The 27,051-nt window shown below is 37.7% G+C and overlaps 1 protein-coding gene across 16 annotated transcripts in view; it reads left to right on the plus strand.

Moving 5' to 3' along the window:
- CTNND2 (catenin delta 2) overlaps nt 1-27,051 on the plus strand; it is a 660,748-nt gene that overhangs the window by 618,093 nt on the left and 15,604 nt on the right. For 11 of the 16 annotated variants that reach the window (XM_065052649.1, XM_065052643.1, XM_065052652.1 and 8 more), the window contains 3 exons: nt 2,528-2,612; nt 8,897-9,022; nt 23,080-23,206. In XM_065052649.1, the coding sequence (XP_064908721.1) occupies nt 2,528-2,612; nt 8,897-9,022; nt 23,080-23,206 (338 nt within the window). The remainder of the gene's footprint in view (nt 1-2,527; nt 2,613-8,896; nt 9,023-23,079; nt 23,207-27,051) is intronic. The other 5 variants (XM_065052648.1, XM_065052650.1, XM_065052653.1 and 2 more) reach the window with 1 other exon arrangement.

Genomic DNA, 27,051 nt, shown 5'->3' on the forward strand with positions numbered 1-27,051 from the left:
CTAAAAGAGCCCCACAAAGCCAGGCCACAACCTGAAGGAAAGATTTATGCACCCTACATTCGGTGTGAGAACTCATGCTCGCCTACGTGATCAGAGCATTGACAATATAATTTAATCACATTTCTTTTCCTCTATTGTCACCCTTTTCTTTTCATACCAAATTCATTATTGAAACATTCTCACATTTTAATTGTAAGGAGTGAAAAGTAGTAGCGTAACAAAGTATGTGATCCCAGTTGTGGGAGCTCCCCACGCTCTGCTCATCTATTTGCATTTGCATTTTTATTATTATTATTAAATCTATTTAAATTTTTGATTTATATTTTCTAGATCAAAGGTACTGATACTGCAAGCAGGTTCATATTTCTCTTAAGTTGAGCGTGTCTTTCCTCAGAATAATGTGTTTGTCTACCTGTGCATTATCTGGTAGAGATTATAAATACCTGTTCAGTCTAAAATTTTCCAAGTATCATTGGCAGTTTTAGGAAGACTGAAAGATATAATTCCCTAAGTATCCCTCGTAACTATGAAAGACCTGTCTAGGTTGAATGAAAGTATTTAGCCCAAATAGTGTTAAGTAGTTCTAAAATGCCCTCCCAAATCACGATGTGTATCCCTCCTCTCAAGTACTTTGAGTTGTGGTTCTGTGTTGCTACTGTTATAGGTTACAGAGTCCTAGAACAAGAAAACTTGTCAACTCACAGTGCTATAAATGCTTAGCTTAAATGAAAGTTTTATTTTTCCACTTTCAGAAATGTTAGTATTGTGCATCATTGCTTTGGTTTGGTTTCTTATAAATAATCCATTGTTTAAAAATCAGAATTGCTGGTTGTTGAACTGCTAGGACATTCTGGCATGCTCAGTTTAATACAGTAGGACACTTCAGTATGAATTTATCTTGTCCATTGTGAAGCATCTGCTTCTGCAAGTGCAGGACACTAGCCTGGCCATGCATCCTCGGATGTGTCAGTGCCAGGAGCGTGGGGCTTGCCCCATTAGCCTTTGAAATATGCCCAGGGCTTGAACGCCGTCCCTGTATGACAGCACAAGAGAACTGAAGTGCATAAGGTCATATTGGCCAAGCCCATATTGGCTTTGCACAGTTCCTGTTTCTCTTCCATAATCACAGTATGGCTGGTGCAGTTATTTTTCTGGTTACTCCATGCTACCAGCACCCCACTAGCCGGTACGGCTGGGAATATAACAAACACAATTATGCTTGAGAGGGTTTATCAAATTCCTGTTTGTTTACCAGCTACCCACCTACTGCTGTAATCTGGGTGAGAAAAATTAAGAAGAAGAAAAAAAAGCACCAAATAAATTACTAGGAAAATACTGTAAAAGTTAAATTAATCATTTGTGTCATGAACATTGCTTTACCAGCTTGAGTGTGAGAGTACCAGCAGACCTTCTCAGAGGTCACAGGATGCATCAAGCCTCACCCCTGAGAAGATGTACTGCCCAAACCAGTAACATATACTGCTGGTTTTCTGGTTTTACAATCCATGTGCCTTTTCTGAGTGAAACATGAATCACCTCAATGACTGCCCCAGACTCCATCAATCCTCACTCCAGACTTTGACCTTTGCAGGGTTTTCTAGTGCTCTGCTGCTTTATGTGTATTATTGGTATGGCACAAGGGCTTAACTACACTGTGTGTGCTTCCTCAGTGGGTTGGGTTACCTTCCCAGTCCTTTTTTATTTGACCCTTATTCACTGAGCTAAATACTCTCTGATATTTTTCATTTATTTATTTACTTATTTATTGAAGTTTCCCATCCCAAGGGGAATATATGATACCAACTGATTGTAACAGTAGTTTAGAGCTTCTTTCAAAACCTTTCTGAAGAGAAAGTCCATATGGTTTTCAACGTGACATTACATTGCCATCATTAAAGAGTAATGGTGTGAGCAAGATGTAAGTCCTAATTTGGATTCCTAATGAAATCTGTCATTCCTTTTAATATAACCAGTTGTATTTCTGCATCTTGGCTCTGCACTATAAAACCAGCGCTCATCACCCATCTAGAGGGTTCCTTTTGGCCACTGCTAAGAGGCACTTAACAGGTTGAGTGTGCTGTTATGAGGGGAAGTTGGGCAGCTTATAGAAAAGGAAACTCTGTCTCTAACTTCTTGTCTTTTATGCCAAAAGTTGTAGCCAGGACATCTTCTTAGATGTTCATAATACCAGTTAGGTCCTCAGCAATTTTGCTAATTGCAGCCACTCCCGTTCTTATTATGCCCTCAGCATGAAGCCTTGTTCTCAGTGTGCTGAGCAACACACATTTTGCTTCTCACTGAATAAGTAGCACTATAGAGATTACTTGTATTGCCATTGCTTAAAAACACATGGGTCTCCAAGATGCCAACCAAAGATCTTATGGTACATTTAAAACACACTTTAATTGTGGGTTTAAATCCTTAGCAATGCATTTGAAAATGGGGGTGAATGAAGTCTTGTACTTAACAGCCTCTTTCTCACTCTTTCTTTCTTTCTCTCTCCCTTTTTAATATATGTGTGTAACAGGCATTCGCCAAAAGTGGTGAAAGCAGCATCTCAGGTCCTCAATAGTATGTGGCAGTACAGAGACCTGAGAAGTCTCTACAAGAAGGTAAGGCTTGGGTTTTTTTCTAGATGTCATCTTTCATATGTTTACCCAAATTTGGGGGCTGATAGACCAAAACATTAAGGTGAACTGGAAATTCACTTAGAGTTAAAAATTTCATATTATTGGAGCTATGAGTTTTTCCCTCATTTCTACTTGTAACATAGAAATAGCTTTTGAAAATACATGTCATGGTGAAAAGCAGATGTGAATTTGATTTCCGAAAGAATTCATACAGAAATTTCTGGATCTAGCAGCCCTGGAGAGTGAAGTCCTCTGTTCATAGAACGAACCTATGCAAGCTCTCCTGCTGTACCTTTCCTTCTTACACCTCCCCACCCTGTCCTGAGGAGATTACCAGATTTCCAGCCCTTCAGCTCCCAAATTTCCTCATGAGATTGTAAACAAGAGTATCTGAAGGAGTGGTGCTTAGGGACAAGTTGCATGTGGAGCTGGGCTGAAACTTGATAGTTTCACTTCCAATCAGCTGGCAGACAGTGGGATCATATACTTGGTTTTCAGACAGCCTGTGGAGTCTATAGTGCTGTACCATTCCCACAGGCCTGCTAACCTCTTAAAATGAATCAAAATATGGTAATATAAGTGTCTACTTAGTAAATGACAATGTTTAAAGTAATTCTTGCTCAGTATTTCCAAACTGAATTATACTCCATGCAAGTATCAGCCTGTAGATGTAGTTCTCAAAGGTCTTGCTACATGGAATTTCACAGCTGATCTAATTGATAGTTGTATTTTAATCTCAGCAAAGAGAGCTAAGACATCCTGTGGCACGAAAGTTCAGGTCCTAGTTAAGGCTGAGGCATAAGAATTGCAAAGCAGCATAGTCTGTGCTGTGTGTATTTTGCACAAGAAAATAACTTAGTTATGCGCCAGATCTCAAAGTGGCAGAAGCTGACCTTCTGTTTGAAATGCTGTTCATTTGCACGCCTCAGCCCTGCTTGTATTAAGTCTGAGAAGTAAGGAAGATGATTACTGAGTCTCTCCCCTTGTTCACTTCCAGTATTTTCAGTCATCCTTGGCAGCCCTAGGGATACCATATGTGAAGACGTTCCAAATAACGAGCTGGTACTCAACTGTCCCATTAAGAGGTGGGAACAAACATGAGCTAGAGTAGGCTTTTCTTGACACAAGGCAGTAACACACTGGGAGTGTGCATAGCCTGATTTCTGTGCATGTGGGTGGCTGCACTGTAGAGGCTGAACTTCATGGCACCATAATCTCTTAGAGGTTCTTACAATGTCTGGCTCATTTCCAACCTTCTGTCTGCATATATATGCTGTAATGGAAAAGCAGTTTCTGGGGTTGCTCCATGCATGAGGTAATCTACATGCTGTATGGCTTCTGAATATACTGCTACCTAAAGGACATTCTGTTGGCTGCCAATGTACTTCCAAACTAAGCATGCTTGGGTACTAAGTACCTTGCATGCTTGAAAGAACATTTTCTGCAGCCACACATACATACTTGTGATATGGGAAATAGGGCAGGCTAGCCTTTGAGGTAGCTTCCAGGACACTCATAGCAGACAGATTCTCTACGTTCTCAGGCAGCATTTTATTGAACTCTCTATTGGCTAATACCCACAGGCTTCACAAAATCTTAAAATGAAGGTCAGTCTCTACTACATATTTATATATTCATTATATACCATTACATATGCTGCTAAGCATTGTATAGTTTCCTTTAATCAAAATGTTCAGATAGTTAATTTAAGATACTCCTGTTTGTTAAAAGACATACAATAATCTTTATAAAGACCATAATACTTACTAAACTTGCCCATAGTAAACTGTTATACTGGCTGTCTGAGTTTCACCACTGTTGGGAAAATAATGTTTTTATGTTAGGAAAATTAGAAAAGTTTGCATTATACTAACAATCAGCTAGTTACATAACATAAAGATACTGAGTCATTGCAGTCTTTATTTCATCCTGTTAAAATACATATGCTAGTAAAAATGAGTGAACATACGGTTGACAGTATAATATGATCAGCAGTTTGCGTATCTTGCACAGCCTTTTTGAAGTGCCAGTAAATCCCATTGCATAACCATCAGCAATTTCTTCCTGTGTACCAAAGTATCTATACAATTACTTTCAAAGAATTGGTGGCCTACAGAGAGGCACAATTTTGTATTGTAATACAAGAAAATTGCAGGCATCACATCACATTTAAGAAAAAGTAGCAGCACTTATCTTACTGTTTGAGAAACAGTGTAACCAAATAGTTTGCATTGTGATATATTTTAGAGCTACATGTTTACAGTAGGGTAAGTAAGGAAAGATAAAAAGAGTAGAAGTATTATCCTTTGTATTAATGGGGAAAGAAGGCAATATGTTTACTGCCGATACAGTAGTAGTCAGTGTATTTAGTCAAAATGGGGAAAACGTGAAAAGCTCATTCACTTTTCTAATTTTGATCAACATTACAGAAATCATCCCACAGCTGTCAGAATATAAATGGCACTGACAGAAAGCCCATCCAGAGTTAGGGGGTTGATGTGGTCACCTAATGACTCACCACACCTGTGAAGGAACAAAAGCCACCAATTCCCTCCTTGCAGCACTCCCTGCTAAACTCCTGGCTGTGAAGGAGTGAGAAACTGGTCCCCCACCTGCTGCCAGTGGCTGGGCTGCCTTGAGCAGAATGTGTGTACAGTGCTCTCTGCAAGCTCTGTCCCATCGTGTGTGAGCGAGCTCTTCAGCTTTAAACAAGGCTATAACATTAATATGCTTGTGTAGTGAAAGCTCTAAGGACAGAAACCCCTAAGGACAGAAACCTCTAAGGACACTGTCAAAATCAGCTATTGAATTAAAAACAGCCCAAGTTTAACAGAGTTCAGGGTGCCAGCTTCAGCTATGTTGCTTAAGAATAGTAGTGTACACAAATTTCATTGTGCTGGCCATTCTCTGGCAGATATTGTCTAGTTCTCTGATCTGTTCAAAGCCAAAAACTGCAGCATCAACTGCAATGACTCAGTTAAACTTGTTGATCAATTCAAGCAATATACTCTGTCTCAAGGTCATGGTGTGTCTGGCTAAGAATACAAACAGTATCTTTTGACAACACAAAAATTTAAGTTCCTATCCATCTTTTTTATTCTGAAAAAAAGCCAAAATTATTACACAAGTCAATGAGGCAGGAAGCATAGGAAATTGTATCTGGTAAGACAAGTTAAGCTAGAGATATGAGCGTTTCTGGAAAAAGAGTTTCAGGCTAGCCCATGGGCTGTGTTTAAAAAGAATGGCAGAGGAGTTGGACAGAACAAACTCTGCAAGCAACGTAGCTCTGACAGTCCAAAGCTCAGATTTCTGGTACCCAGGAATTTCTCTGCAGTGGTCTGATCTACCATGACTCCCAATGAAAGCACTGAGAAGGCCCTGTTGGTCTCATAGGTCCTGTCTGTAAGGCCTCAAAAGCAAGAGCTGGAACTTTTGCAGCCAATTTAACTTTCCTGCGGAGACAAGCTAAGTAGTCTGCAGTATCTGATGTGTCCTAGGATTCTCAAGATCCTATAAAAAGTAAGGACTGAAGGTTTGTGTGTTGCTTTCGTTCAGTTTGCTGGAACAGGAACACGTTTCCCATTTATTAATAGCTGATAAAACAGGACTTGTGCTCTTTGAACTGTTGGTCTCTCTTCTCAAATAGCTTTTTATTCTATAGAAAGCATGGTAAGGTGGAGACTGGCTTTTCTGATTCAGGAAAATGATGGATAGATTTCTAACTTCCTACAGCTTGAGCTGCAAACTCAAGGAAGAGAAAGAGGAATTGGCTTTGTTGTCTTAGTTTCCACTTGGAAGGCTCTGTAAGTCCACAATACCTTATGCACTGTGTTTGCAGAACTATGTCACACCACTGACAGGTTCTATCCAGCCTGCTAGGATTTCCAGTTCATGGCTATGCTGTGGCTTTGATGGGACACACAGTCTTAGGCTGGGCTGGCATAGGAAGGACACAGGAGGTAAACAGCCTTCAGATCTGTTACTGAGGTGGCAGTATTTACTGTCCTTTGTAGGCTTGTGCTTTGGGGGAAAAAAAGATTATTTAATTCCCTTGTATGATTAACTTTCATTATTCTAACACAGTCAACAAGAAAAAGTTATTAAAAGCATGAATGTTTCCAGTCCTGAAATTATAGAAAAAAAACAAAAAGTAAAAAAGCTCAACAGACCAAGAAGAAGAAATGAATTTAGTCTTGAAGTGAAGGAGTTGCCAGTCATCCCAGAAGTTTAACTTTGAGGCAGTGAATAATGGAAAATATTGTTTAGTTTGCTGAGCAATGGCTGAAACAGAAATTGGATCTGAAAACTTCCCAATAAAAGGAAAATAAGGTTCAGATTCAGCCCCATATAAAGTGTTTGGATGACTTAGTGTTGAGTATTTTCTAAATATTGCTAAAGCTTAGCAAGTAAGAAAGAAGTGATCGTCACTATTTTTCATCAATAGATTAAATATTATCTCCCAAAGAGTGACTTCAATGCATGTCATTTTCAGACTCTTTTGTTCTCTACAAATAAGACTTACATTTTCAAAAATGATCATTTATCTGCCTCTGGTTTTGTAAGCCCATACCGAAATACTTAAAATCTGATTTTAGAAAGTGCTTAATGGTCACATAATCTGTAGCCCTATGAGTGGATCAGCAGCTCAACACTTACGGAAAACCAGGCAGGGAGCTATTCTGCTTGTCCCTGTGCTTCAAACTCATGGCTCACCCCTCTTCTTCAAGTATCCTGATAACCTGAGCAGGAGAATTAGGTGCTGCCCACCCTCTCCAGAGAGAGGTCCTGTCCCATTTATGTTTAGCCACCTAAGCAAGGTGAAAGAAGCTAATACAGTAATTCTTTAAAGACACTTCTTTCCAAGGGAAGAACACTGGACTCCACTCCAGTCTCTAGGCTGTCAGGTGGTTGAAGATTTGGGGACACCTTGGAAAATACAGATGTGACTGTAAGAGAACAGATTTCTGTTAGCTGGTAAGCTCTCATCTATCTCAATATTCAAGAAATAACCAACTACTCTTAAACACAGATAGCTTGTTAAATTACATGAGGAAATTTGAGCAAAAGGGTTGTGCTAAATGAGCTTAACATGAAAGAAAATGTATTAGCTAAAAACAAGCTGCAATTAGCATTAAATGTATTTAATATGGAAGAGCTGGAGGAACTGTCAGGAATAACAGGTTTTCTATTCGTTAGTTTGCTTTGTCTAACCACTTAGGCTCCAATAAAATATGTTTAAATTCTATCATTATGTTTACACTTATTCTGTCTTCCAGTTATATAAACAGAGATCACAATGAATTTGTAGAAATATTTTCCTTTTCCATTTATTATCACAGGTTTCTGTTCTGCATGGAATAATAGAAATGTTTCTCCTATTCACCTGCCATATGAATAAAAATAAACTAATTATTTGAAACCAGGGAGGCTATTAAAGGTAGTCGTCCTTCAGCATATAGTGTGCCATTTACAACAGGGATACTATTGTGCTAGGGATTTAATGAAGTCAGAGTAGACACTCTGATCTTGTTTGTCATTGGCTAGAAAGCATATTTAGAATTGCTCGAAGCCTTAGAAGCAGTTAAGCCAGTCTGGATCTAGATGAGGACTTTCTTTTCATGTGACTTTCAGAATAAAATGATGACTCTATGAGAAGGTCCTTTATTGCTAAATGTTCTGTGAAAATTGCCAGCAATAAACTTCAAAACCCTAATCAAGGGGGTTTAGAATCTAAAGTCCTTTCTTAAGTAAAATATACCTACTCACCCTTTGAAAATGTTAATTACGTCGTACTAACATGTAGAATTGGAACACATCATTTGAATTTTCTTCTGGTAAGGTTATCACCAGTCAGATGTTCTCCAAAAAGATACTGTCTTTAGGTTAAGTTTATCTAGTGGAAAAGTTGGTGCAGAACTTAAACCGTACATTAAGGATCAAAATTCCAAATCCAGAACATAATAGCTCCTCAGAAAAGTGGCTTGACTTGAAGGAACTATTCATGTGCTCAGATTGTTCATGAGCACATGTATTTTGCAGTGCTGCTCTTTCAGTGGGGTTTAATTTATTTCTATACAATTGGCAAGGGTTTTTCAGATTAATATGTCGCCTTTTTAGAAGAAGGATGGATTAATGTAAACCCCCACTATAATATAAAACTAGATTGTCATTGTAGAGAAGGCATTGTTTGGATCCCATTTTTATATTAACTGAAAATGCAAGTAACTGATAAATAAATGATTGACTGACTGATTGATTTATGGCAGTGGGCGGCCCCAAGCTTCAGTGTGACTGATGACAGAGGATTTTCACCAACCCACCGCTCTGGGGCATGGCACGCTCAGCATTCCCTCTCCCAGAGCCAAGAAACCAGAATCCATTCCCCAACCCAGGTATTCTGGCTGTCAGCTGACCCGTGTTGAATTGTGATGTTTCGTGCATACTGAGATTTGTACCCAAAAGGCTTCCACAGGAGACATTTGAATTCAAAGTAATGAAATCTTACTGGAGTATATGTTTATAAATTGTACAATTTAATTTACTAAACCCTCTAGGTTGTAGATGGAAAGTGTCTTGCTTCACCTAGGAGAGCAGCCCATTCATTTCAGCCATATGAGGAAGGAACCCAGAGTTTTGCTCTCTCTGAGGACAGCATATGCCAGAGAGAGGGGCAAGTGCATTGCGTTCAGTTCCCTGACAAGCTTTCTAACATTTCTGTAATCTCTCTTTTGATTCTCTGAACCTTTCAAACAGAAAGGCAGCTACTGATAAGCACTATGTTGCAATAGCAGATTAAATTTATCAAGCACTTTCTTTTCCAGCCCAATGGCATCTCTCAGTAAAAGGCAATAGCTGTGTAATTCAGTAAGAGAATGCCAAATAAACTAGGATATCTATAGAAAAATCAGTGTGTCCAGGATTCAATTACATTCTTACAATACTAATTTTCAAAATCTCTAGTAATAAAGAACAATAGAGATTTCCTTCAGATATAAGCACAATTGATGAGAATTAGCATGACTGGACATTTTTTTGTTAGAAGCAGTATTTAATTTTAGGTACTAAAATTTAATTTCTAACCTATTGTAGACCTTTGTTTTCCTCCTAATATTTTTTCATAGTGAAATGTGACTCTGTGCCATTATTGCAAAAATGACTTCTATGTATGCACAGAATTCAGGTAAATCCATGTAGAAACCTTTATATATATATATGTCTATGTATTATTTCTGATAAAATATGTAGTGAAAATAAGAATTTACATTGTTTTGCTGGTCACACAGGACACAGTAGTTATACTATTTCTTTCATATTTTTTTCCTACTAAATCTGCCTGGAAAAGAGAAGACATCAGAGCAGATCTCATTTAAATACTTTAGACATAAATATCTTTAAAGTTTAGGGTAAATCCTTTTAATCTTTAGTAAACAGGAATATGATATTTAAAACACCCAGCATTTCTCACCTGATCTCACCTGATCTTACTTTCTATTAATTAAGAAAATTCCTAAATTTATTTTAAAGAAAGGAAATGTGCAATATTTCTGTGGAATTAACATATTCAAGCCTTTTTGAAGCATCACCTGAGTAATTTTGGAAGATAGAAATTCTATAACCAATATAGCAGAAAAAAATAGTTTTCAAATACATACTTTCTCCTTTTTTCCTTCCATTTCAGTCTTGCTTCCCTAAAAACATGTTATTCACATTTAAGTGAGCATGTTAAATGTGGCTTTTTATTAAATGGCAATCTTGTTAAATACTTTATCATGAAATTGTCATTGGTTTCAGTACCAGAGAAAATGTTTGAATTAGTGATTTTTGTGTGTGTATGTTGAATTACTATTAAATCTACATTTTATGCTGTATATTAGTTTCCAGTATCCGTGTAAGATAGGTTTGCCTTTCCCAATGCGCATGCAAATATGAAGCATTTCTTTATTAAGGCGAAGGCATATTTCCTGTTCTGTGGGAAATACCAGATAGTAGCTGCAGACCAAAGAATAATCTGTTATTTTTTTCACATTTATTCTTAGAGGCACAAAGCTTCTTCAGTGAGGAATGATACGTTAGTCTGGAATTTTGTTTTTCTTTTTACCTTAATGGTTCTTTTTGCAACACAGCCCTAGGCTGCATCACCGCATAGCATAAACTTATCATTCCACTTACCTCCTCTTTTGATTGCATATGCCTTCCCAAGGATAGGCTTTTTAAGAAACATTGATGTCTTTGTTGAGTAAATTTTGACATTTGTGGCTTTTTCATTTCCAGTTGTCTGCTTAAATAATATCCTGTTTGTCCGTAAAACAGGAATTTACATATCATGAGAAGAATCACGAATCCTAAAGAGGAAACTGTGCAAATAAATTGAGCTGAGCTGTGCTGATGAAACCGTTGGCATATGCAGAAGTATTCACAAGTGTTCACACATGGAAAGAAATAGTGTGCAAACTGTGTTTAAAAAAAAAAAAAAGGAGAGATAGATTCTTGGCATTTGGCATAGCACAAATATATCAAGTGTCTTTGACTAGCTGTGTTGTCGTTCTAAATCATTTGGCTAGTTTTAAGAACAATTTAGAAAAAAAAATACCATTTCTATCTAAATTATTACAAAATGTTAAACCAAACTGAATGTTATTCCAATTTTATTTTATTACAAATAATTATAATTTCACTTGTGCAGTCAGGTATATTGTGTTTTGATTTTCTTAGCTGTCATATCAAGTAATATTTTTCCTAGTTCCTTCTAACCCCCTTTGAGTTTAATAACAGTACCAGACAATACTAGAAAGAGAAGGAATTTGCATTATGTTGGTACAATTATTTTTTATCTTTTACATGGCCTAAAGAGGGTAGAATAATTTTTTGAAACAAAAATATTCTTGTTCTTACCCATATGACAATGACAACACATGACAGAGTATCAAAATTCAGGTTACTGCATCAATTGTTAGAGATGTTTTCAAATGTTTTCTGCTTCTGAATTCCATTATGTTTACTGTATGATAGACTTCATTTATTTTAATCATCTTACATTTTACGTACAGGGTGTTCCAAAAAGATGGACCCAACTGGAAGTAAGACTGCCCAGTTTCAAAGCAGTCTTATTTCCCGTTGGGTCCATCTTTTTGAAACACCCTGTAGTTAAATTCTTTGTGATACTCTTGACAGGGAGTTATTTACTGTGCAGTATCACCTACCATCCCTTTAGTCACGATTCAGTAATTTCAGTATTTATGTGATTCTTTCTAAAATATTTTCCATGTTTGCTATTGTATGTAAAATATTATCAGTAATCTAAGACACAGTCGGTGTTGAATCGAAGATTCAATCCTGACAGTAGTATTTTCATTACAACAGTCGGCTGTAGGTGAACTAGAGCTTGCCCATCCTTACACTTTGTTGTGGGCTTGTTTGCTGAATGGTGTCTAAAAAAATGATATGTGATGGCTAAGCTCAATTGTAGGCAATCTAGTCACCCCACTCCTTGCAAATACTTACACGTCTGTGCGATTGTGTATCATTTTTTTTGCTAGTAAATATCTGTATGTGCATATATGTATATGTGTACGTGAGTTCAGGTGTGTGTATGTAAAATGTACTCATGACATAGCATGGACCTAGAAGACACTGCCTTTAAGCATGATTAACCAAGGAGAGCCTGGAAATACCTAAAGGAATAAACCTGAATGGTTTATGCTGTGAGCTTAGTATCTGCAGCTCTGCTTGAATTTCGCCTTTCCCGTGAGGGCCTTAAAGGCATGATAGTGCTTCCTTTAACATCCAGCATTGTAGCAAGTGGTAATTCAACAACCAGACTTAGCAGTAATTCTTCTAAATCGTCAGTAAGAGGTGTGTGAAAGCTGACACCATTCTCATCCAAAACCTACTTGACACAGGAGGTGCCAAACAAATAAGAAAATAATAAAAGTTTGTCCAAACATTCTCTAGGATAAGCCGTACGTATATATATGATGCTAAAGCATCCTTGGCATTGGTAATGAGTCCTACAGTAAGCTTTAGCTGACTTATGTGGGAAAGACTAGGTATTTTTCATTTGAAAACCCAAATCCATTTTAAGGTTACTAAGTACAGATATAGAAGAGAGAAATTTAATGTTTTAGTTGTACAAAGTATGTCTTTATGTACTTCACCTTTTGAACTTCTCTGAAGAAAAAAGAATTTAAAATGCAGCCCAGGAGTCAGTATCTTTGACTTAGAGCCTTAGTTCTGAAGGGAATTGTATAAGTGAAGTTTCTGAAATATCCTTAGGTTAGAGGTACGAGTAGGCATCCAGGATCTGGAAGGCTATGCAAAAGTGGAAGGTCACATCTACAGGATTTTTCTTCTTGAAAGTATGGCTCCTCATAATAAGATAGGACTTTTATACTTGAATACAAAGCAGATACCTAAGAAGATCGTCTGCATGTCTTTTGAGAGTGAGAACATTTTTAGTCCACTTAAATAATGTATTAATTTTTGAAACAAATATAAATAACAAATAAATAAGAAAGTTTAGGTTGATTCAGATGTACAATACTGAAAATAATCCAGAAGTCCTTTTAAAGAATTTCAAAAGTCTTTTAAAGAGACATGCTAAGAGAAAGCATTTTTAATTCATGTCAGTCTTTTTCTCCAAAATTCATTCAAGGAACATGATTTCTACCGTCCAGAACAAAATATCATTTTAATTAACTTACGTGCTTGATGTTTGCATATATGGGTTAAGACATGGATAATAACACATGCGTAGTAAAGAATAGGGGTGAGAAATTTGGTTTCTCCCAGCTAGCTTAAACAGCTGTGTGGAATGGCTGCTTATAGTACAGAATTTTTACTAGAAGTAATAGCATGCACAAGCAGTAGAGGGGATGGAAATCAAATTAAACTTATTATTGCGGCAATCAGAACATGTTTTCACTTCAGCGGTAAATAGTCGAACTGTAATGGTCTGATGCATATCACTGGACGTCTTTCGCTGATGCTCCTCTGTGTTGCTCTACTTCTCGTTCTTCTTGGTCCTATAAGGAGGTTAAAAGTGGTTGTTTAATGTGGCCAGTACATGTAAATTCAGTCAAAGTTCAATGAAATATTTATCTAGTGCAGCAATATTCTATTTTCAGTTCTTTGATGTTCTATATGATCTAATAATGGGTGGGAAAACAAAATGCTGGGAAGTCCTCATTTCTTCCCTCTTCTCTTCCTAAAACTGCTAACAGAATTTTAAAAATGGCCTAAATATGTCTGCCATTTCAAACTCAAAGAAAGAAACCTTGTTTGTTGATAGGAGTCTCTTTTGTAGTATGTGTGCTTTGTTCTGAGTTATTTTACTTCATTTACTAGCTGATACGGTTTGTCTTGATAAAAGAGCTTCTTCTTCCTGTAGAAAGTAGACATTAACATTTTCACTGGCAGTTTCGAAATAGTTTTTATTACTTTTAATTTTACAAAGTGCTTGTTATGGTTCCTCTAAAATGAGAGTTGCAGGTTTTGGTGCAGTAGTGTGTTCCTGTTTGAGTTGTCAATACTGGAACTCTTATTTACTGAATCAAAAGGTATTTCAGTAAAAAATAATGTGTTTCTCATTATTGATATCTAAGTGTGTTGGTAAACTACATGTTCAAAGCAGCATATCCTCAAAACTCACACAGATTAGCAATAATCACTTGGATCTCCAACTCTGTAGTTTAGGTGTATTTGTACAGGAACTTTCAACCTAAAATCAAGGACAGCATGAGTTCATCTAGTGATTTTTCCAAAGAGCTGCCAATTCCTTGCTTGTCAGGCAGCTACACATTTGAATAAAATGATCCCCACTTGTGAGCCACAGTGCCACTCTTCAGAAAACACAAAGTCCTAATGGCTCTAGATAGCAGGCAGTATCATCAGACCTACCATGTTCTTCACCATAAGAGACAACAGTGCAAATTTATTCTGATAATGATTTTTTTTCATTTTTTGTGTTCGCAGGTATAGTAGAATCAATTTGGTTGGAAAAGACCTTTAAGACCATCAAGTCCAACCATTAAAACAGCACTGCTAACAGTAGTATTTGGTTGATTGTATTACATAAAAAGTAAAAGTATGAGGTTTTGTTTAGTTTCTCGTCTTTGTAAGGACTTAAGAAACTGACCCTGAGCATAAAGTAATATTTTTTTCTACCCCCTGAGTTTTTGTGGCCAAGAGACAGAGTTTGCATTTCTATGGCATAAACACATTAAGATAGTTAAAACCGCATTACTGGAATGAAAATGACAATGCAAGTCAAAATTTTTGTAAACACTTTCTTGGATGCAAGGCTTTTTTTGCGTACAAGGTGCAAGTAAAATTAGTTCTTCATGATTCTAACAATTTAAATTATAGCTTGTATACCTTATGCAGGGGAAAAGAGGAGAACAGAAATTCTTGCCAAAGGGCCAAATGCTGCCTCCATTTCCTCTAAAATATATTAAATCAATTTTATTTCTGTTTGAGAGGCAAACTGATGCTTTGAAAAATGGATTTATTTCATTTTATTGCAGTGTTTTGAAAGGTTTATTATTTAGCTGCATATAACCTCAGCAAAATGAATAATGAACTCTGCCGTATCTGAAGTCTTGTCCTTCATGCTTTGCCTCACATACGATCCCCTTTTCTTATAGCTATTTTATTCATCAGATTAGGTCTTGTCATCTCTGCAACTTGCACAACAGGAAATCAATAATTAATTATGGATAGGTAAAGCAATGCCTCAGTGACTTCCTGAAACGTCCCAGAGTTGCACTATATAAAACAGCCCGGGATAGTTACCTAGCTGTTTCTCACTCCAATAGATTTGGCAAGTAATTAACATATCCCTCCCTTATTTTGTGTCTCTTCATAGCTAAAATCAAGGGATGAGATATAAAATTACAGTAGAAAATATGTGATTAGAAGATGATAACACTGCACAGAAAGAAAAAAAGGTGCTCATTTGAAAAAAATAAAACTGGCCAAGGCCGTCTGTGGTATTTCGAAAGAAAAAAATTGTGTGATACTCTCAGAAGAATATAGTCCCTCAGGCTCTGTGGTGACAAGAGAAAAACAGGGAGAGACAATATTCCAAAAGATTTTGGGGTGGAACGCTGACAATAGGAAAATAATGACTTTACTTTCAGAGAAGCTGAGATGGAGGCTGAGAGGTACACATCTCATTTTGAAAAGAATGAGCTTAACCACTGATTCTGAAAATGTCACTTTAAAGAGCCTACAGAAAACTTAATAATCCTCATCCAGTACCAGACAGTTTTGCTGTGGTTAATGACTGTCTGACTGGGAGCCCCTTTTTAAGCCACATGCTGCCCTAAATATGTATTTCTCTTTCAGTCTCTTAAGTAATTGAATGTCTCCTGTGTCTGGGATGCAGGAATGGCACTTATAAGTAAAAGCCATTTGTACATTGAAATTCAGAGTAAAAAGGAGAGAAGTGCTGATGTCAAGCCCCCTGCACATCGTAAGAAAGGCGACGGATGTGGTGTGTGGGTGTCTGTGTATATCGCACAGCCACGCCGGTCAGGGAGTGGTGAGACAGCCCCCCAGCATCGGGCACTGGGCCAGGGACCGAAAGCCCCTGGGAGAGGTGGCTGCTCCAGTGGCAGCTCTGCCGCCCAGCTGGTTTGGTCCTTCCCTGCCCAGCTCAGCTGCTGCTGCTCAGGTGATGGCACTGCTCCCCAGATCATCTCAGTGGGGTCTCTCTCCTCTCCCCTTGGTTATGACTGTGCAAGGGAGGAGTGAGTGGCCTTCCTCCCAGGCTTACACAGTGGCAGGTGTCATACTCACATCATAACTTCTCACTAGTAACTGGCATCATCATCATCATCAGGAGTGGGAAGCAAATTATGTTTTCCTTTAACCACTTTGGCTAAGTGGTCATACTGCAAGCAATTCCTGTATTTTTATCCTAATTATTTTAATATTTTTAAATCCCCTAAACTTGATTAATTTCTCTAAGAATTTTTCCACCTTTCATAAGCTGTGGAAATATGACTATAAACATAAATACTAAAATCTTCAAATGAAGCTTCAGTGGCCCATGTGTTCACTTTGTATCTGTTGATTTTGAGGCCCTGGCTCAAAACTCTTTGGGAGAGGAAGGTAAACAGGAGAATTGGAGTCAGCAGCCTTTTGTCTTTTGAAGCCAGTGAAACTACCCCAGATTTCCACTTGTAGACTTAAAACAGAATCAGTTTGAAGGATTTAACCCAAGGAACAACCACTAAAGTATAAGCCTGGAGAATGTCAATATCTTCCAGGCTCAATCCCTACTCATGTCTCAAGTTCTCACTTCTGAGACAAAATCCTAGGAGTGAAAATGTCAATATACTGCCTATAATTGTTTGTAGCTTAGCTAATGGCAGTAAAAAGTCGTCAATGAAGTAGATTTATTCAGGATACCTCATAAAGCAGATCAATGCCCCAGAATTCTCTGTTGATTTTGAGTTTTCCTGGAAACAACGCAAGCAAATCCATAAAAGACAATCCTTTCAGGAATCATTTACTGGTAGTAGGATTTGGCACTGTAAATTCAAAGGAAAAATGAAAGAACACCTTTATTTTTAATATAGTTTGTTTATGTAAAACTAGTTGTCCTGTATTTCAAGAGTATTTCTAGACTTGCTGAAGTTGTGAGAATTTAGTTGAAATCCCTCTTCTGCAGTAAACACACTCCAAGTACAAAGGCAGGGGCTTTTTTAGAGAACAGCCATCTCTCCATCTCTCCTTCAGCAGCTGACATTTCCTTGTACTGGAGTACAGTGACACACAGGGAGCAGTCACAAACTCAATATTCAGGTGTGTTGGTGGGGGGCAGTTAGCCTCTGCTGCCATGGGGCTGGCAGAGGGAGAGAAGCCAGGCTCGATACCTCTGTTGAGAAGCACTGGGAAATGTATTTATTCTCTCCTCTTGTATTAAATGAAAACAATATGACCCTGGGTTGTAAAGCCTGATGATGAGTTTAGTGGTTGGTGAACACTTAAACCACATTATTTCAAAAATCCCATTTAAGAGCTCTGTAAGATACATGTGTGGATCACCTCAACCTTGTAACTGGTTTAGATTTCTCACCGTAGTCAAGTCACGCACATAACTTTCATATGTCAATGTGTGTAGATAATTTGATCCAGTTCTAATTTCTGTTATGTCTTATTAGTGTCGTGACAACAAATCCCCACTGAAGAATTGCCCAGACCTGTGTAAGTCTGATGAGCCTTGACTTAATTCACATCAGATTTATCTTGTACTCTAGACAATGTCACAATGGTGCACACCAGTCAGGATGTTTCATTTAACCTGACAGCAGAGCTTCAGCTTGCGAAAGATGCAACACCAGCAACTCAGAGCAATGTCTGGCTGAGTTTCAAAGCAAGTAAATCCTAACTTATGTACTTACAGGCGTTTTGCCTAGTTGCTCTATCACCTGCTTCTAACACAGCGGTGGTCTAGTTACCAATTCCTGACAGTGGTTGCTATCAAAACTTCATACTTCTAGAGCTTGTTACCATTACAGGAGCAGTTATTATTACAGTTAATATCCTGAAACCAGTAAAATGCTGGCTTGCAGGTAAGGAAGTGGATGATAAATCAAGTCTGGCCCTTCAAATCATTTGGAAAAATGTCTGTTGAATCGAGTCACAAGAGGACCAGGCCTGAAGCAAGAAGTAGCATGCTGGAGAGTTTGTAAACCTGGGGAAGGCAGGATACTAACCTCATTGTCTGTAGTCCCTCAGGCTTCAGCTCTTTCATTATTGGAGTTGTTGCACCATTTTTGGTTTTTTCTCTCAAGTGGGATTTCTCTGGTTTGGGGAAGAAGCTGTCTTTCTTCCTCACAATGTTAGGACATCAGGAGTCAGGGCAGACTACGCTTTTCAACACTGAAAGATATTCATGTGCAGGCAGCTACGGTACAGTTTCTCTAAGCCACTCAGTGTATTTTAAGTCAGTGTCCTCTTAGCAGCTGATCAGCACAGTCACTCAAAGGGTAGGGCTTGTTCTTCTTTTAGCTATGGATATTAGCACATGAACTGATGTGGGGTTTCCTTCTGACTTGATGCCATGAGGTCATCCAGGTTGGGTACTACGCTGAGGTTGGCGATGTCATTGCTTCTTCCCCAAGTTCACCACACATTGATTGGCCACCTCATTGTATCTGGTCCCCTCTCTTGCCTCTCTCATCTGTGAGTTCGTTAGTCACTCTGATGTCAGCATAGTGTCAGTTCCCATCAGGGCTTCATTTCATTCAGTCCTCATAGTGTTACTGTACTAAGTGAGAAAATGGTGCGTCTGATATCACCCACCTCTGCAAATCATCTCAAGTCAAGGACTCCACTACTGAAGAGTTCTGAAAATTTGAAACTCTTGCAAACGCAATAAAAAACCACCCTCTCTTTTTCCCTACATTTTAAACAGAAGAAGAATAATGGGAAAACCCAAATTATATTTTCATAAGATACCTATGCAATAGGTGTTTGGGACAGTAAGTTCAGTCACTCTGACAAAATAATTCTTTTGCATGGGCCTGAAGAAAATTGTTTCTTCTCAGAATGACTTAGAGTTGAGCAGGGGGACAAAGGACCTCTTCACTCCTTAAGCCTAGCAGAAGGTGATCGGTGAGACTACAATGTCACTTTTGCTTTCTACAGTGGTTATCTAACCCCTGCTTCAAATCTAATCCTTGCAGCTTTCCCAAGAATGTATCATCAAAAACATGTCACTGCCAACCAAGCTTTAACATTTGGAAATTATGGAGTATAATTGAGGGAGAATACATATATTCGTTATAGTCAAAATGTAGATCAATGCCCAGTAGAAGATACCTTGGAAGATACGATAAGGACGTATAATGGTATTTCTGTACTCTGGTTGTTCTATGCTCTCCTGTAGTGTGCAGTTGCCACCTATTAATTAATTGCTGCCAGTTAAAAAATGCATCCATCCTGTAAAAGAACTGCATTGAATTTCTTTCCAATTTGTCAGATCTTTTTGTCTTACTCTTCTTCTCCTAGACCATGTTTGTGGCTGGTAAATTGGTTGCTGAAATGTAGTCTCACACACTTTGCTTTTGAGTTAGCTTTCGTCTCTGCAGGACACTGCTATATACTGTACCTTTAAGTACCCGAATCAATTTAATTAAATTTCATTACAGGCACTAGAGCTGAAACAAACTAATGAAAGCAGCCATCACATCAGGTGGTATTTATCTCAGCATTAAATTGAAAATACTCCCTTTAGGCTCTTAAAAATTAGTTTCAATATTTAACGCTAATAGCTTTTGGAATTGTTGATGGGGGTAGTTTTAATGAATTTGTTACAAACTGTTTACCTTTCCCAGGAAAGAAGTTTGTTCCTTGTGGCAGAGAAGAGCTAAAGATAGGTGACTTTGAAGTATTAGAATTTTGAAATACTGGGAGGTCTGGGAGCTCCTCATATTGCTGTTGAAGAACATCATGAAGGTTGTCATACAGTGATAGCAACGTGCCTTGTTGAGCCAAAAGCAATGCCAAGTCACCACAATACTTGTGTTAGAGTTTATTGTTTGCGTGACTCATTTTATTGAGCTGATGAGGCTTGCAAACTTGAAAGTTTGTAGCAGATTTTATTTGAAGACCTCACTGCATGCACTGCTCTCAGCAGAGGGAAAACTGAAAATTTGCAGGGAGGAGGAAAGGAAGAACATTTACCACAGAAGAATACTATTACCAGCATCCCAACTACAGCTGATTTTGCTCCCTCACTGTTGAGGCACCTGGCAATGCTGTTTCTGAGGAAGCAGTGTTGTCAAAGTACCTGTTGATATTCTGCAGGACAAAACTGGTGTCACATTCTGTTGCTGTACAGTCCGTGGGACTGTGCATATAACAAGGATTTATTTCATCCACTTGCCATCAGAACCTGGGTCCAGGTATTAATGTAAACAATACAGATGGAATAGACAACAGGAAGAGGGGTTTACGGGAAGATTTGGGTCACTTTTTTCTCACCCGCATGACAGGGATTTATTTGAGGAAGCTGGAGTGCAAAAGGAGAGTGTTGCTGGCCATGTGTGCATCCAGATCCAGAAAGCTGAAAGAATTTCTGACTTGCACTATGTAAGCTTCTCCTTTTGCAGGCAGACAGTAATAAATAGTCTATTCCTTGTCCTTTTACCAGATCTAGAGTCTGACCTCTTGGTATCATCACTTCAGTGGTCTGTTTAAAAGAAAATAGATGGTCAGAAAACTGTAACAGTGAATTACAGAGAGTCACCTTTATGGTGAGAATGTCTGACCCCAGAGAAGGAGTAAAAAAGGAATCATTTCTCTTCAGCAAGAAAAAGGCATGGGCTTCTCATGTGTTTGCTACATCATTTTTATAGTAGAGAAATCACCATTCCAGTTGTTATCAATAGGTGATGTAAAAATAATGCTAAGTATATACAGTCTTGCCGCTTGGATAAGATTATTGGACTTAAGCTATGCATTATAATTATAACTATAAACTATTAGTTATTTCAAAATATGTATGGATTATATATATGCATACTAAATATATGTATATATATTGAAAAGTGTCTAATAATTTCCAATTTAATATTACGAAGTCAGGGCTTTAGTGATATTTTTGTTTGCAGTCTCATTGATCTTTCCTCTAGGTTGGACGAAACAGCTTGTGTAGAAGCTGCTTGTTGGAAATGAAATATTGGATATAGAAAATTTGGGTTTAAGCAAGTGGTACTAAAGAGAAACTATTTTTTTTTTCAAGTTACTATTTCTTTTAGTTAACTGGTTTTCTTCCTTATGTTTTCTTCTATGACTGTCATGAAATATGAGGGGCAGCTCAGTGAAGTTTTCTAAACATGAGTGACCTCTGTGGACAAATGCTCACTATCAACTCTAGGGAAAACCGTGACTGCTATGAAAGCTGTGACCCAGCCTTCACTCTTCCTTATTATTTTTACCCTTGCAATTATGACTGAGATACATGCATGTTAATTCAAATGTGTTATACTAAGGAGTACAGACATTCAGAATCTGTAGTTTAGTGTCACCTCTGTCTATTTGAATTTACTTAGAACAATTCCCTCTACATCAAGTATGAGCATCTTCTTTCCTCCTGCTGTTTGTAAAAGAGAAATGTGTCACAGTCTTGCTGAGTTCTCTTTCTTAAAAGTGTCGTGGAAGGGGGAATTTCAAGCCGGTTTCTCTTGCAATTCCGAGAGCCAGATGCCAGTGATGTCTGTGGAGGGAACAAAGTCAGAGAGATGCCTGGGGCAAAGGCAGAGGGTGGGATTCAGAGGTGGATGTCTTGAGTAGTCTGAAGCAGGGGCTTGGAATATTCTTTATATCCCAACAAAAAAACTATTTTTCTGCAAGAAAGAGGAAAATTCCAGCTGTTTTCTGGTAATATTTTACGATGTTTGTTTTTATTCAGCATTTGATCACAAAAACATTGTTTAGTGCAATACCAGGTGCTTGACTCAATTTCCACTGAGCCCGGCAGAAAGTGGGTATTTTAAAAGGCTTATGCCTTCAGTGCAAGACCTGGAAATCTCTGTATTACTGATTTAGATTAAAAATTAAGCAGTGATAAAGACAGCTAAAATCTATCAATACTTTAGACATTTGAAATACTTTTGTTTAATAAGAGCACTAACAAGAGTCAGTTTATTCTCTCATTATACTTTCAAACTTTTGAATATCCTTTTAAAAATGTACATTATTTTGGATTATTGCATTATATTATGGTCCAGGAACAAAACATGAATGTTTGAAACGCTCATTTTTATTTCTGAACTAGCTGTTTCTAATGTTTGTAATACTTTCCTTTTTAAAAAAAAAAAAAACATCACCATTACCACAGTTTTAAATAGAAGGAATAGAATTTCTTTCTGTACATCTTGGAGAAAAATGCCACGAGGAAAATGCATTGATTCCTTTTTCCTCACGTGAACAAATGGGCAGCTAATGTAACTAGTCTACAAATACCGAAAGTTACAATAATTTTGATAAGCCTGGGTCTTCCCCATCTACTTACTCCAAAAGTTTCTTGCAAGATAGAAATGTTCTAAAGCAAAAACTGATTTTGACTGTGAAAGCAAGCAGTCTTTGATTTGGAAATACTTTAATAGCCAGAATGCCTTTTGCAATGTGAAAACAGACACACAGAAGAAGGCAGAACTATAAATAAATAGCCTAAAAAGTTGAGTGTTTTCATAATTTGAGTCTTTCTAACGTGTTATTTTACAGAACTTTCTGCCTTCTAATTTTTCTCTTGGTGTGTCAGTACAATCAGCAGGTTGTATCCTGCACCATTGAGAATATTTACCACTCAGTGGAAAAAAAGATAGTAGACCACTTCGTTTACGTAGTGAAAACAGTAGAGGAAAATACTCTGTACTTAATATGGGGAACTATATGGTGTTTTCACTGATCACTATTGCAATGTTTGATGTTACAGGATGGATGGTCGCAGTATCACTTTGTAGCCTCATCTTCAACGATAGAAAGGGATCGGCAAAGACCATACTCTTCATCACGCACGCCCTCCATCTCTCCTGTGCGCATGTCTCCTAACAACCGCTCAGGTAAGACCGGGCTTTCAGGACTGGAATAAAGACAGAGGTAATCCATCACTGTCATCTATCTTCTTAAAGCAATGTCACTGGCATGTGGATTTGTTGCTAACTGTGGTGGAAGGGCACAAAATATATTCTTTACTCTTATCTGAATTATCTGTTCAAAACAGGAATATTTCTTTTTTATTAACACCTTGGAAATTTTTACAGCAGAAAGAATATTCCGTAACTTTTTGCTATTAATTCCCAAGCAGTGTTTTCCTGATTGGAATTACCTGGGTAGGTCTCAGGGCAATGGTGTCCATTAGTAGCATGAGGAAATTCTGTTACTCACTTTGCTAAGTCACAAAAACTGCTACGTTGTTTACAATCACTCTGCACGCTGCATGGAAGTTGAAGGATCCACCTTATTTGTTGTCAGCTTTTATTCTGATTAAATGTGTCTATAAGCGTGCATACACATGCATGTGTAAGTTTGACAAAAGATTGACTACAGGTCTTCTAGTAACATCAATGGCATATTTATACCCACTGTAATTAACTCTGTATGATCCAAACAATGAATTAATATAAGTATCCAAGTGTTAATTAATTTTTCTGTTCAGAAATCTGGGCATTTTCCCCTCTGTTTATTCCAAGGTAGAACATACCTTGGTTAGATAAAACCATTCACAGTGAAAATCTTTTAAGATAAACAGAGTAAAACAGCCTTTGAATGTGCTTTTTACTACTTCTTCAGTCAACTGCTGTCGTTCCATAGGTATACCAAGAGTTTAGGATTAAATTGGGACAAACTGATTATTGCCATCAGCATTGTGCCTTGGTGTTGCTTTTTTAAGAAAATTGTTTTGTTAGTTATCTAAAAGCTACATCTTAGTCCTGCAGAACAATCACTGAGGAAATCTGAAAACGTAACCAGAAGTACAGTGAGAGCTGCTCTTCAGTTTTCAAAATCTGTCACTACACAAGTCTGTAAAGGGCTCTTGATCCTTTTTTTCTTCTCCAAAATCTCATTTTGACTCTAAGTGCAAGGCACTTGAATTGTCTGGCTCTGAGATCTTAGCCATGTCTCTTGCCAGAACTGTCTCCTCACTTCTGTTACTCTATTCCTTCAAGAATATACTTTAAGAAATTTTGGATGAAATTCTTCTGCCATCATGAGTTCTCGTAAGACTGGAAAAAGACAAATATAGTGGCTGTTTCTGAAGGAAGAGGAGCCAATATAATTACAGAGCTGTCAGCTCAGCTTCATTCTAGAAAATTACTGAAACAAATAATCACAATCTGAGCCCCTCAGAGACAGTAGGAACATAAAATACTGCTTTACTCTAGGACTATCTATTTCTACATAATAGCACAAGTTATTTTCTGTCTGGTAGTATCCCTATCAAATCTAAACATCGGTTCAATGCAATTTATTCTTATAAAATCCACCTAAATTCCTGCTACAACAGTTAAAGTGCTTTTTGGAAAGAATAGTTAGTAAATGAAATCTACTGTAATCAGTAAGAATATTTCACACAAGATTTTTATAGGTAAGCTAGCAAACTGTTCACAAAATGTCACGTGTGGTAAACACAAAACAGACTGAAAACCTTTAGCAAAGAATGGGTATTGCTTATTGCCAAAATGGAAGAATGCTTTCCTTGGAGGTTTGCCTTGGGCCCAATACTCTTCAGTGGTTTCATTAATGACCCAGATAATATACAAAGGGTTCCTATTACCTTTGCAGGTGACATAGACCTGAGAGAGGCTCATGTAACTTCAGAGGCATTACTGGAATTCAGAGTGATCCTGAAAAATTTAAGATACTGTCCAAAGGGGAAAAAAGGTCCAATCCATTACAAATAAATTATAAGGACAATATCTGGCTGGACAAAAGTTCTTTAGAAATTATTTTTTAGGGATTTTTGTCAGTTGCACACATGATTTAGGAGATGGAGAAGTCAGGTTATGAGGACATACTGTAATGGTTTAACTTGAATAAGAGAAACAAGATGGGAGCAGCAAGAAGAGGAACACATCAAGTATTCAGGCACGTAACAGCCAGCTGTGAAGAGGAACGGCATGAACTTTCTCTACTTTCATAGCAGACAAATGGAAATAATGAGCAGCAAGGAGTCAGGCTAGACGTTAGGAAACATTTCCTAACAGTAGGGAAACAAAGCACTGGAACAAACTGCTTGGAGCAGTTATGTGATCTCTGTCATTAGAGATCTTAAGTTTTAGATGAAAATCTGTCAAGAATTGTTTTGGTATCCTGGATCCTACCTTGGGGTAAAGAGTTGAAGTAAATGAACTCACAGTATCCCATCCATGCCTAGGACTTGCTGATAAGACGCTTTAACTAGTGTAGAGGCCTCTGTCTTCTTTTTTTGTGTCTGTAAAGAATAAGAGCAGAAAACACTGCTATCACTTTTCAATCTAGTGTCACCCAATGATTTTATGTCTGCTTCCAGTAAAAACTCTAAAAGAGGACGGTTCTGGTTTTCAACACTTGCCAGAAAGCAGTTGTTCTCACATGGGAGGAGAGAGATAATTCTCACAGGGAACAGAGAGAGATGGTGTTGTCTTTACCAGTCAATTTTGTTCAAAACACCCAAGTGCTTAAAAGCATTACCAGAGTAGGTGAAACAAAATGCATCGCTGTGTTGGCAACTTTTTCAACATTTGCATTCTGTCTTGTTCCTTGTTAGACTCAAGTTGCCATTAGCTGATTTGGTAATTTAATGTCATGTTTATTTATATCTACGGGATTATCAGCTTTAGAATTACATCACTATTGACAAGCAATTTAAAAACAATCCCCAGTTCTAATGGCTTCATAAGAAAAACCATCTGTCCCTTATTTGCTCTGTAAATTTAGAGGCCAAAGCCAGCAGCACCAATCTAAGCAGAATTCAGCATCACTTGTGTTTCCCTGCTCCTTAATTAAGTACAAGTGTTTCCCGACTCTGTAACTAAAAAAATGTAACATAGAGATAGATGCTGGAAGACATAACTCATGACCAGGCTTCACAAATGACCTTGTCTTATTTTTTTGTTGTTGTTTTTCTTTTCTTTTCTTTTCTTTTCTTTTCTTTTCTTTTCTTTTCTTTTCTTTTCTTTTCTTTTCTTTTCTTTTCTTTTCTTTTCTTTTCTTTTCTTTTCTTTTCTTTCCTTTCCTTTCCTTTCCTTTCCTTTCCTTTCCTTTCCTTTCCTTTCCTTTCCTTTCCTTTCCTTTCCTTTCCTTTCCTTTCCTTTCCTTTCCTTTCCTTTCCTTTCCTTTCCTTTCCTTTCCTTTCCTTTCCTTTCCTTTCCTTTTCTTCTCTTTAAAGCAATGACACTTGTTATTGTTTTTGAGGTTATTTCAACATATCAAATACCTGGGTGGAGTCAGGGGAGGGAGTGGAAGTAATCACCAGCCCTTTAGTTATTTTTGTACCACTGTGCCTTGAAAAGGCTCTGGGATGCTGTGCCACTCACCTTGTACTCCTTCCCCTGCCCTCCACAAAAGGGAAAGTGCATTGTCTCTACCAACATCTAAATATCTTGGAAGTGAATTTGCTTGAAAGACATAATTTTTAGCTCTGCTTTTTGCCTTTTCCTAAGCATCACGAGCTATAAGTCTTGATGATCAGAGCCAGCAATCACATTTTTCAGTGCCTGAGAATCAAGTACGAAGGCAGTTCTCCTCCTAGTCACCTCATACTTTCCTCCTTTTAGCCATACTACGAGTATCAGTGATGAAGGATTTAGCTTTAATGATACCTTAAAGTGGCAGTTGCTGTTTTAATGGCAGTTGTTCATGTGTAGTTATTTAAAGACAGATAAATTGAGTTACCTTTGAGTGTTAGACATTCTTTGCCATATGC

Source organism: Columba livia, chromosome 2, assembly GCF_036013475.1.
Source record: "Columba livia isolate bColLiv1 breed racing homer chromosome 2, bColLiv1.pat.W.v2, whole genome shotgun sequence".
NCBI lineage: Eukaryota > Metazoa > Chordata > Aves > Columbiformes > Columbidae > Columba > Columba livia.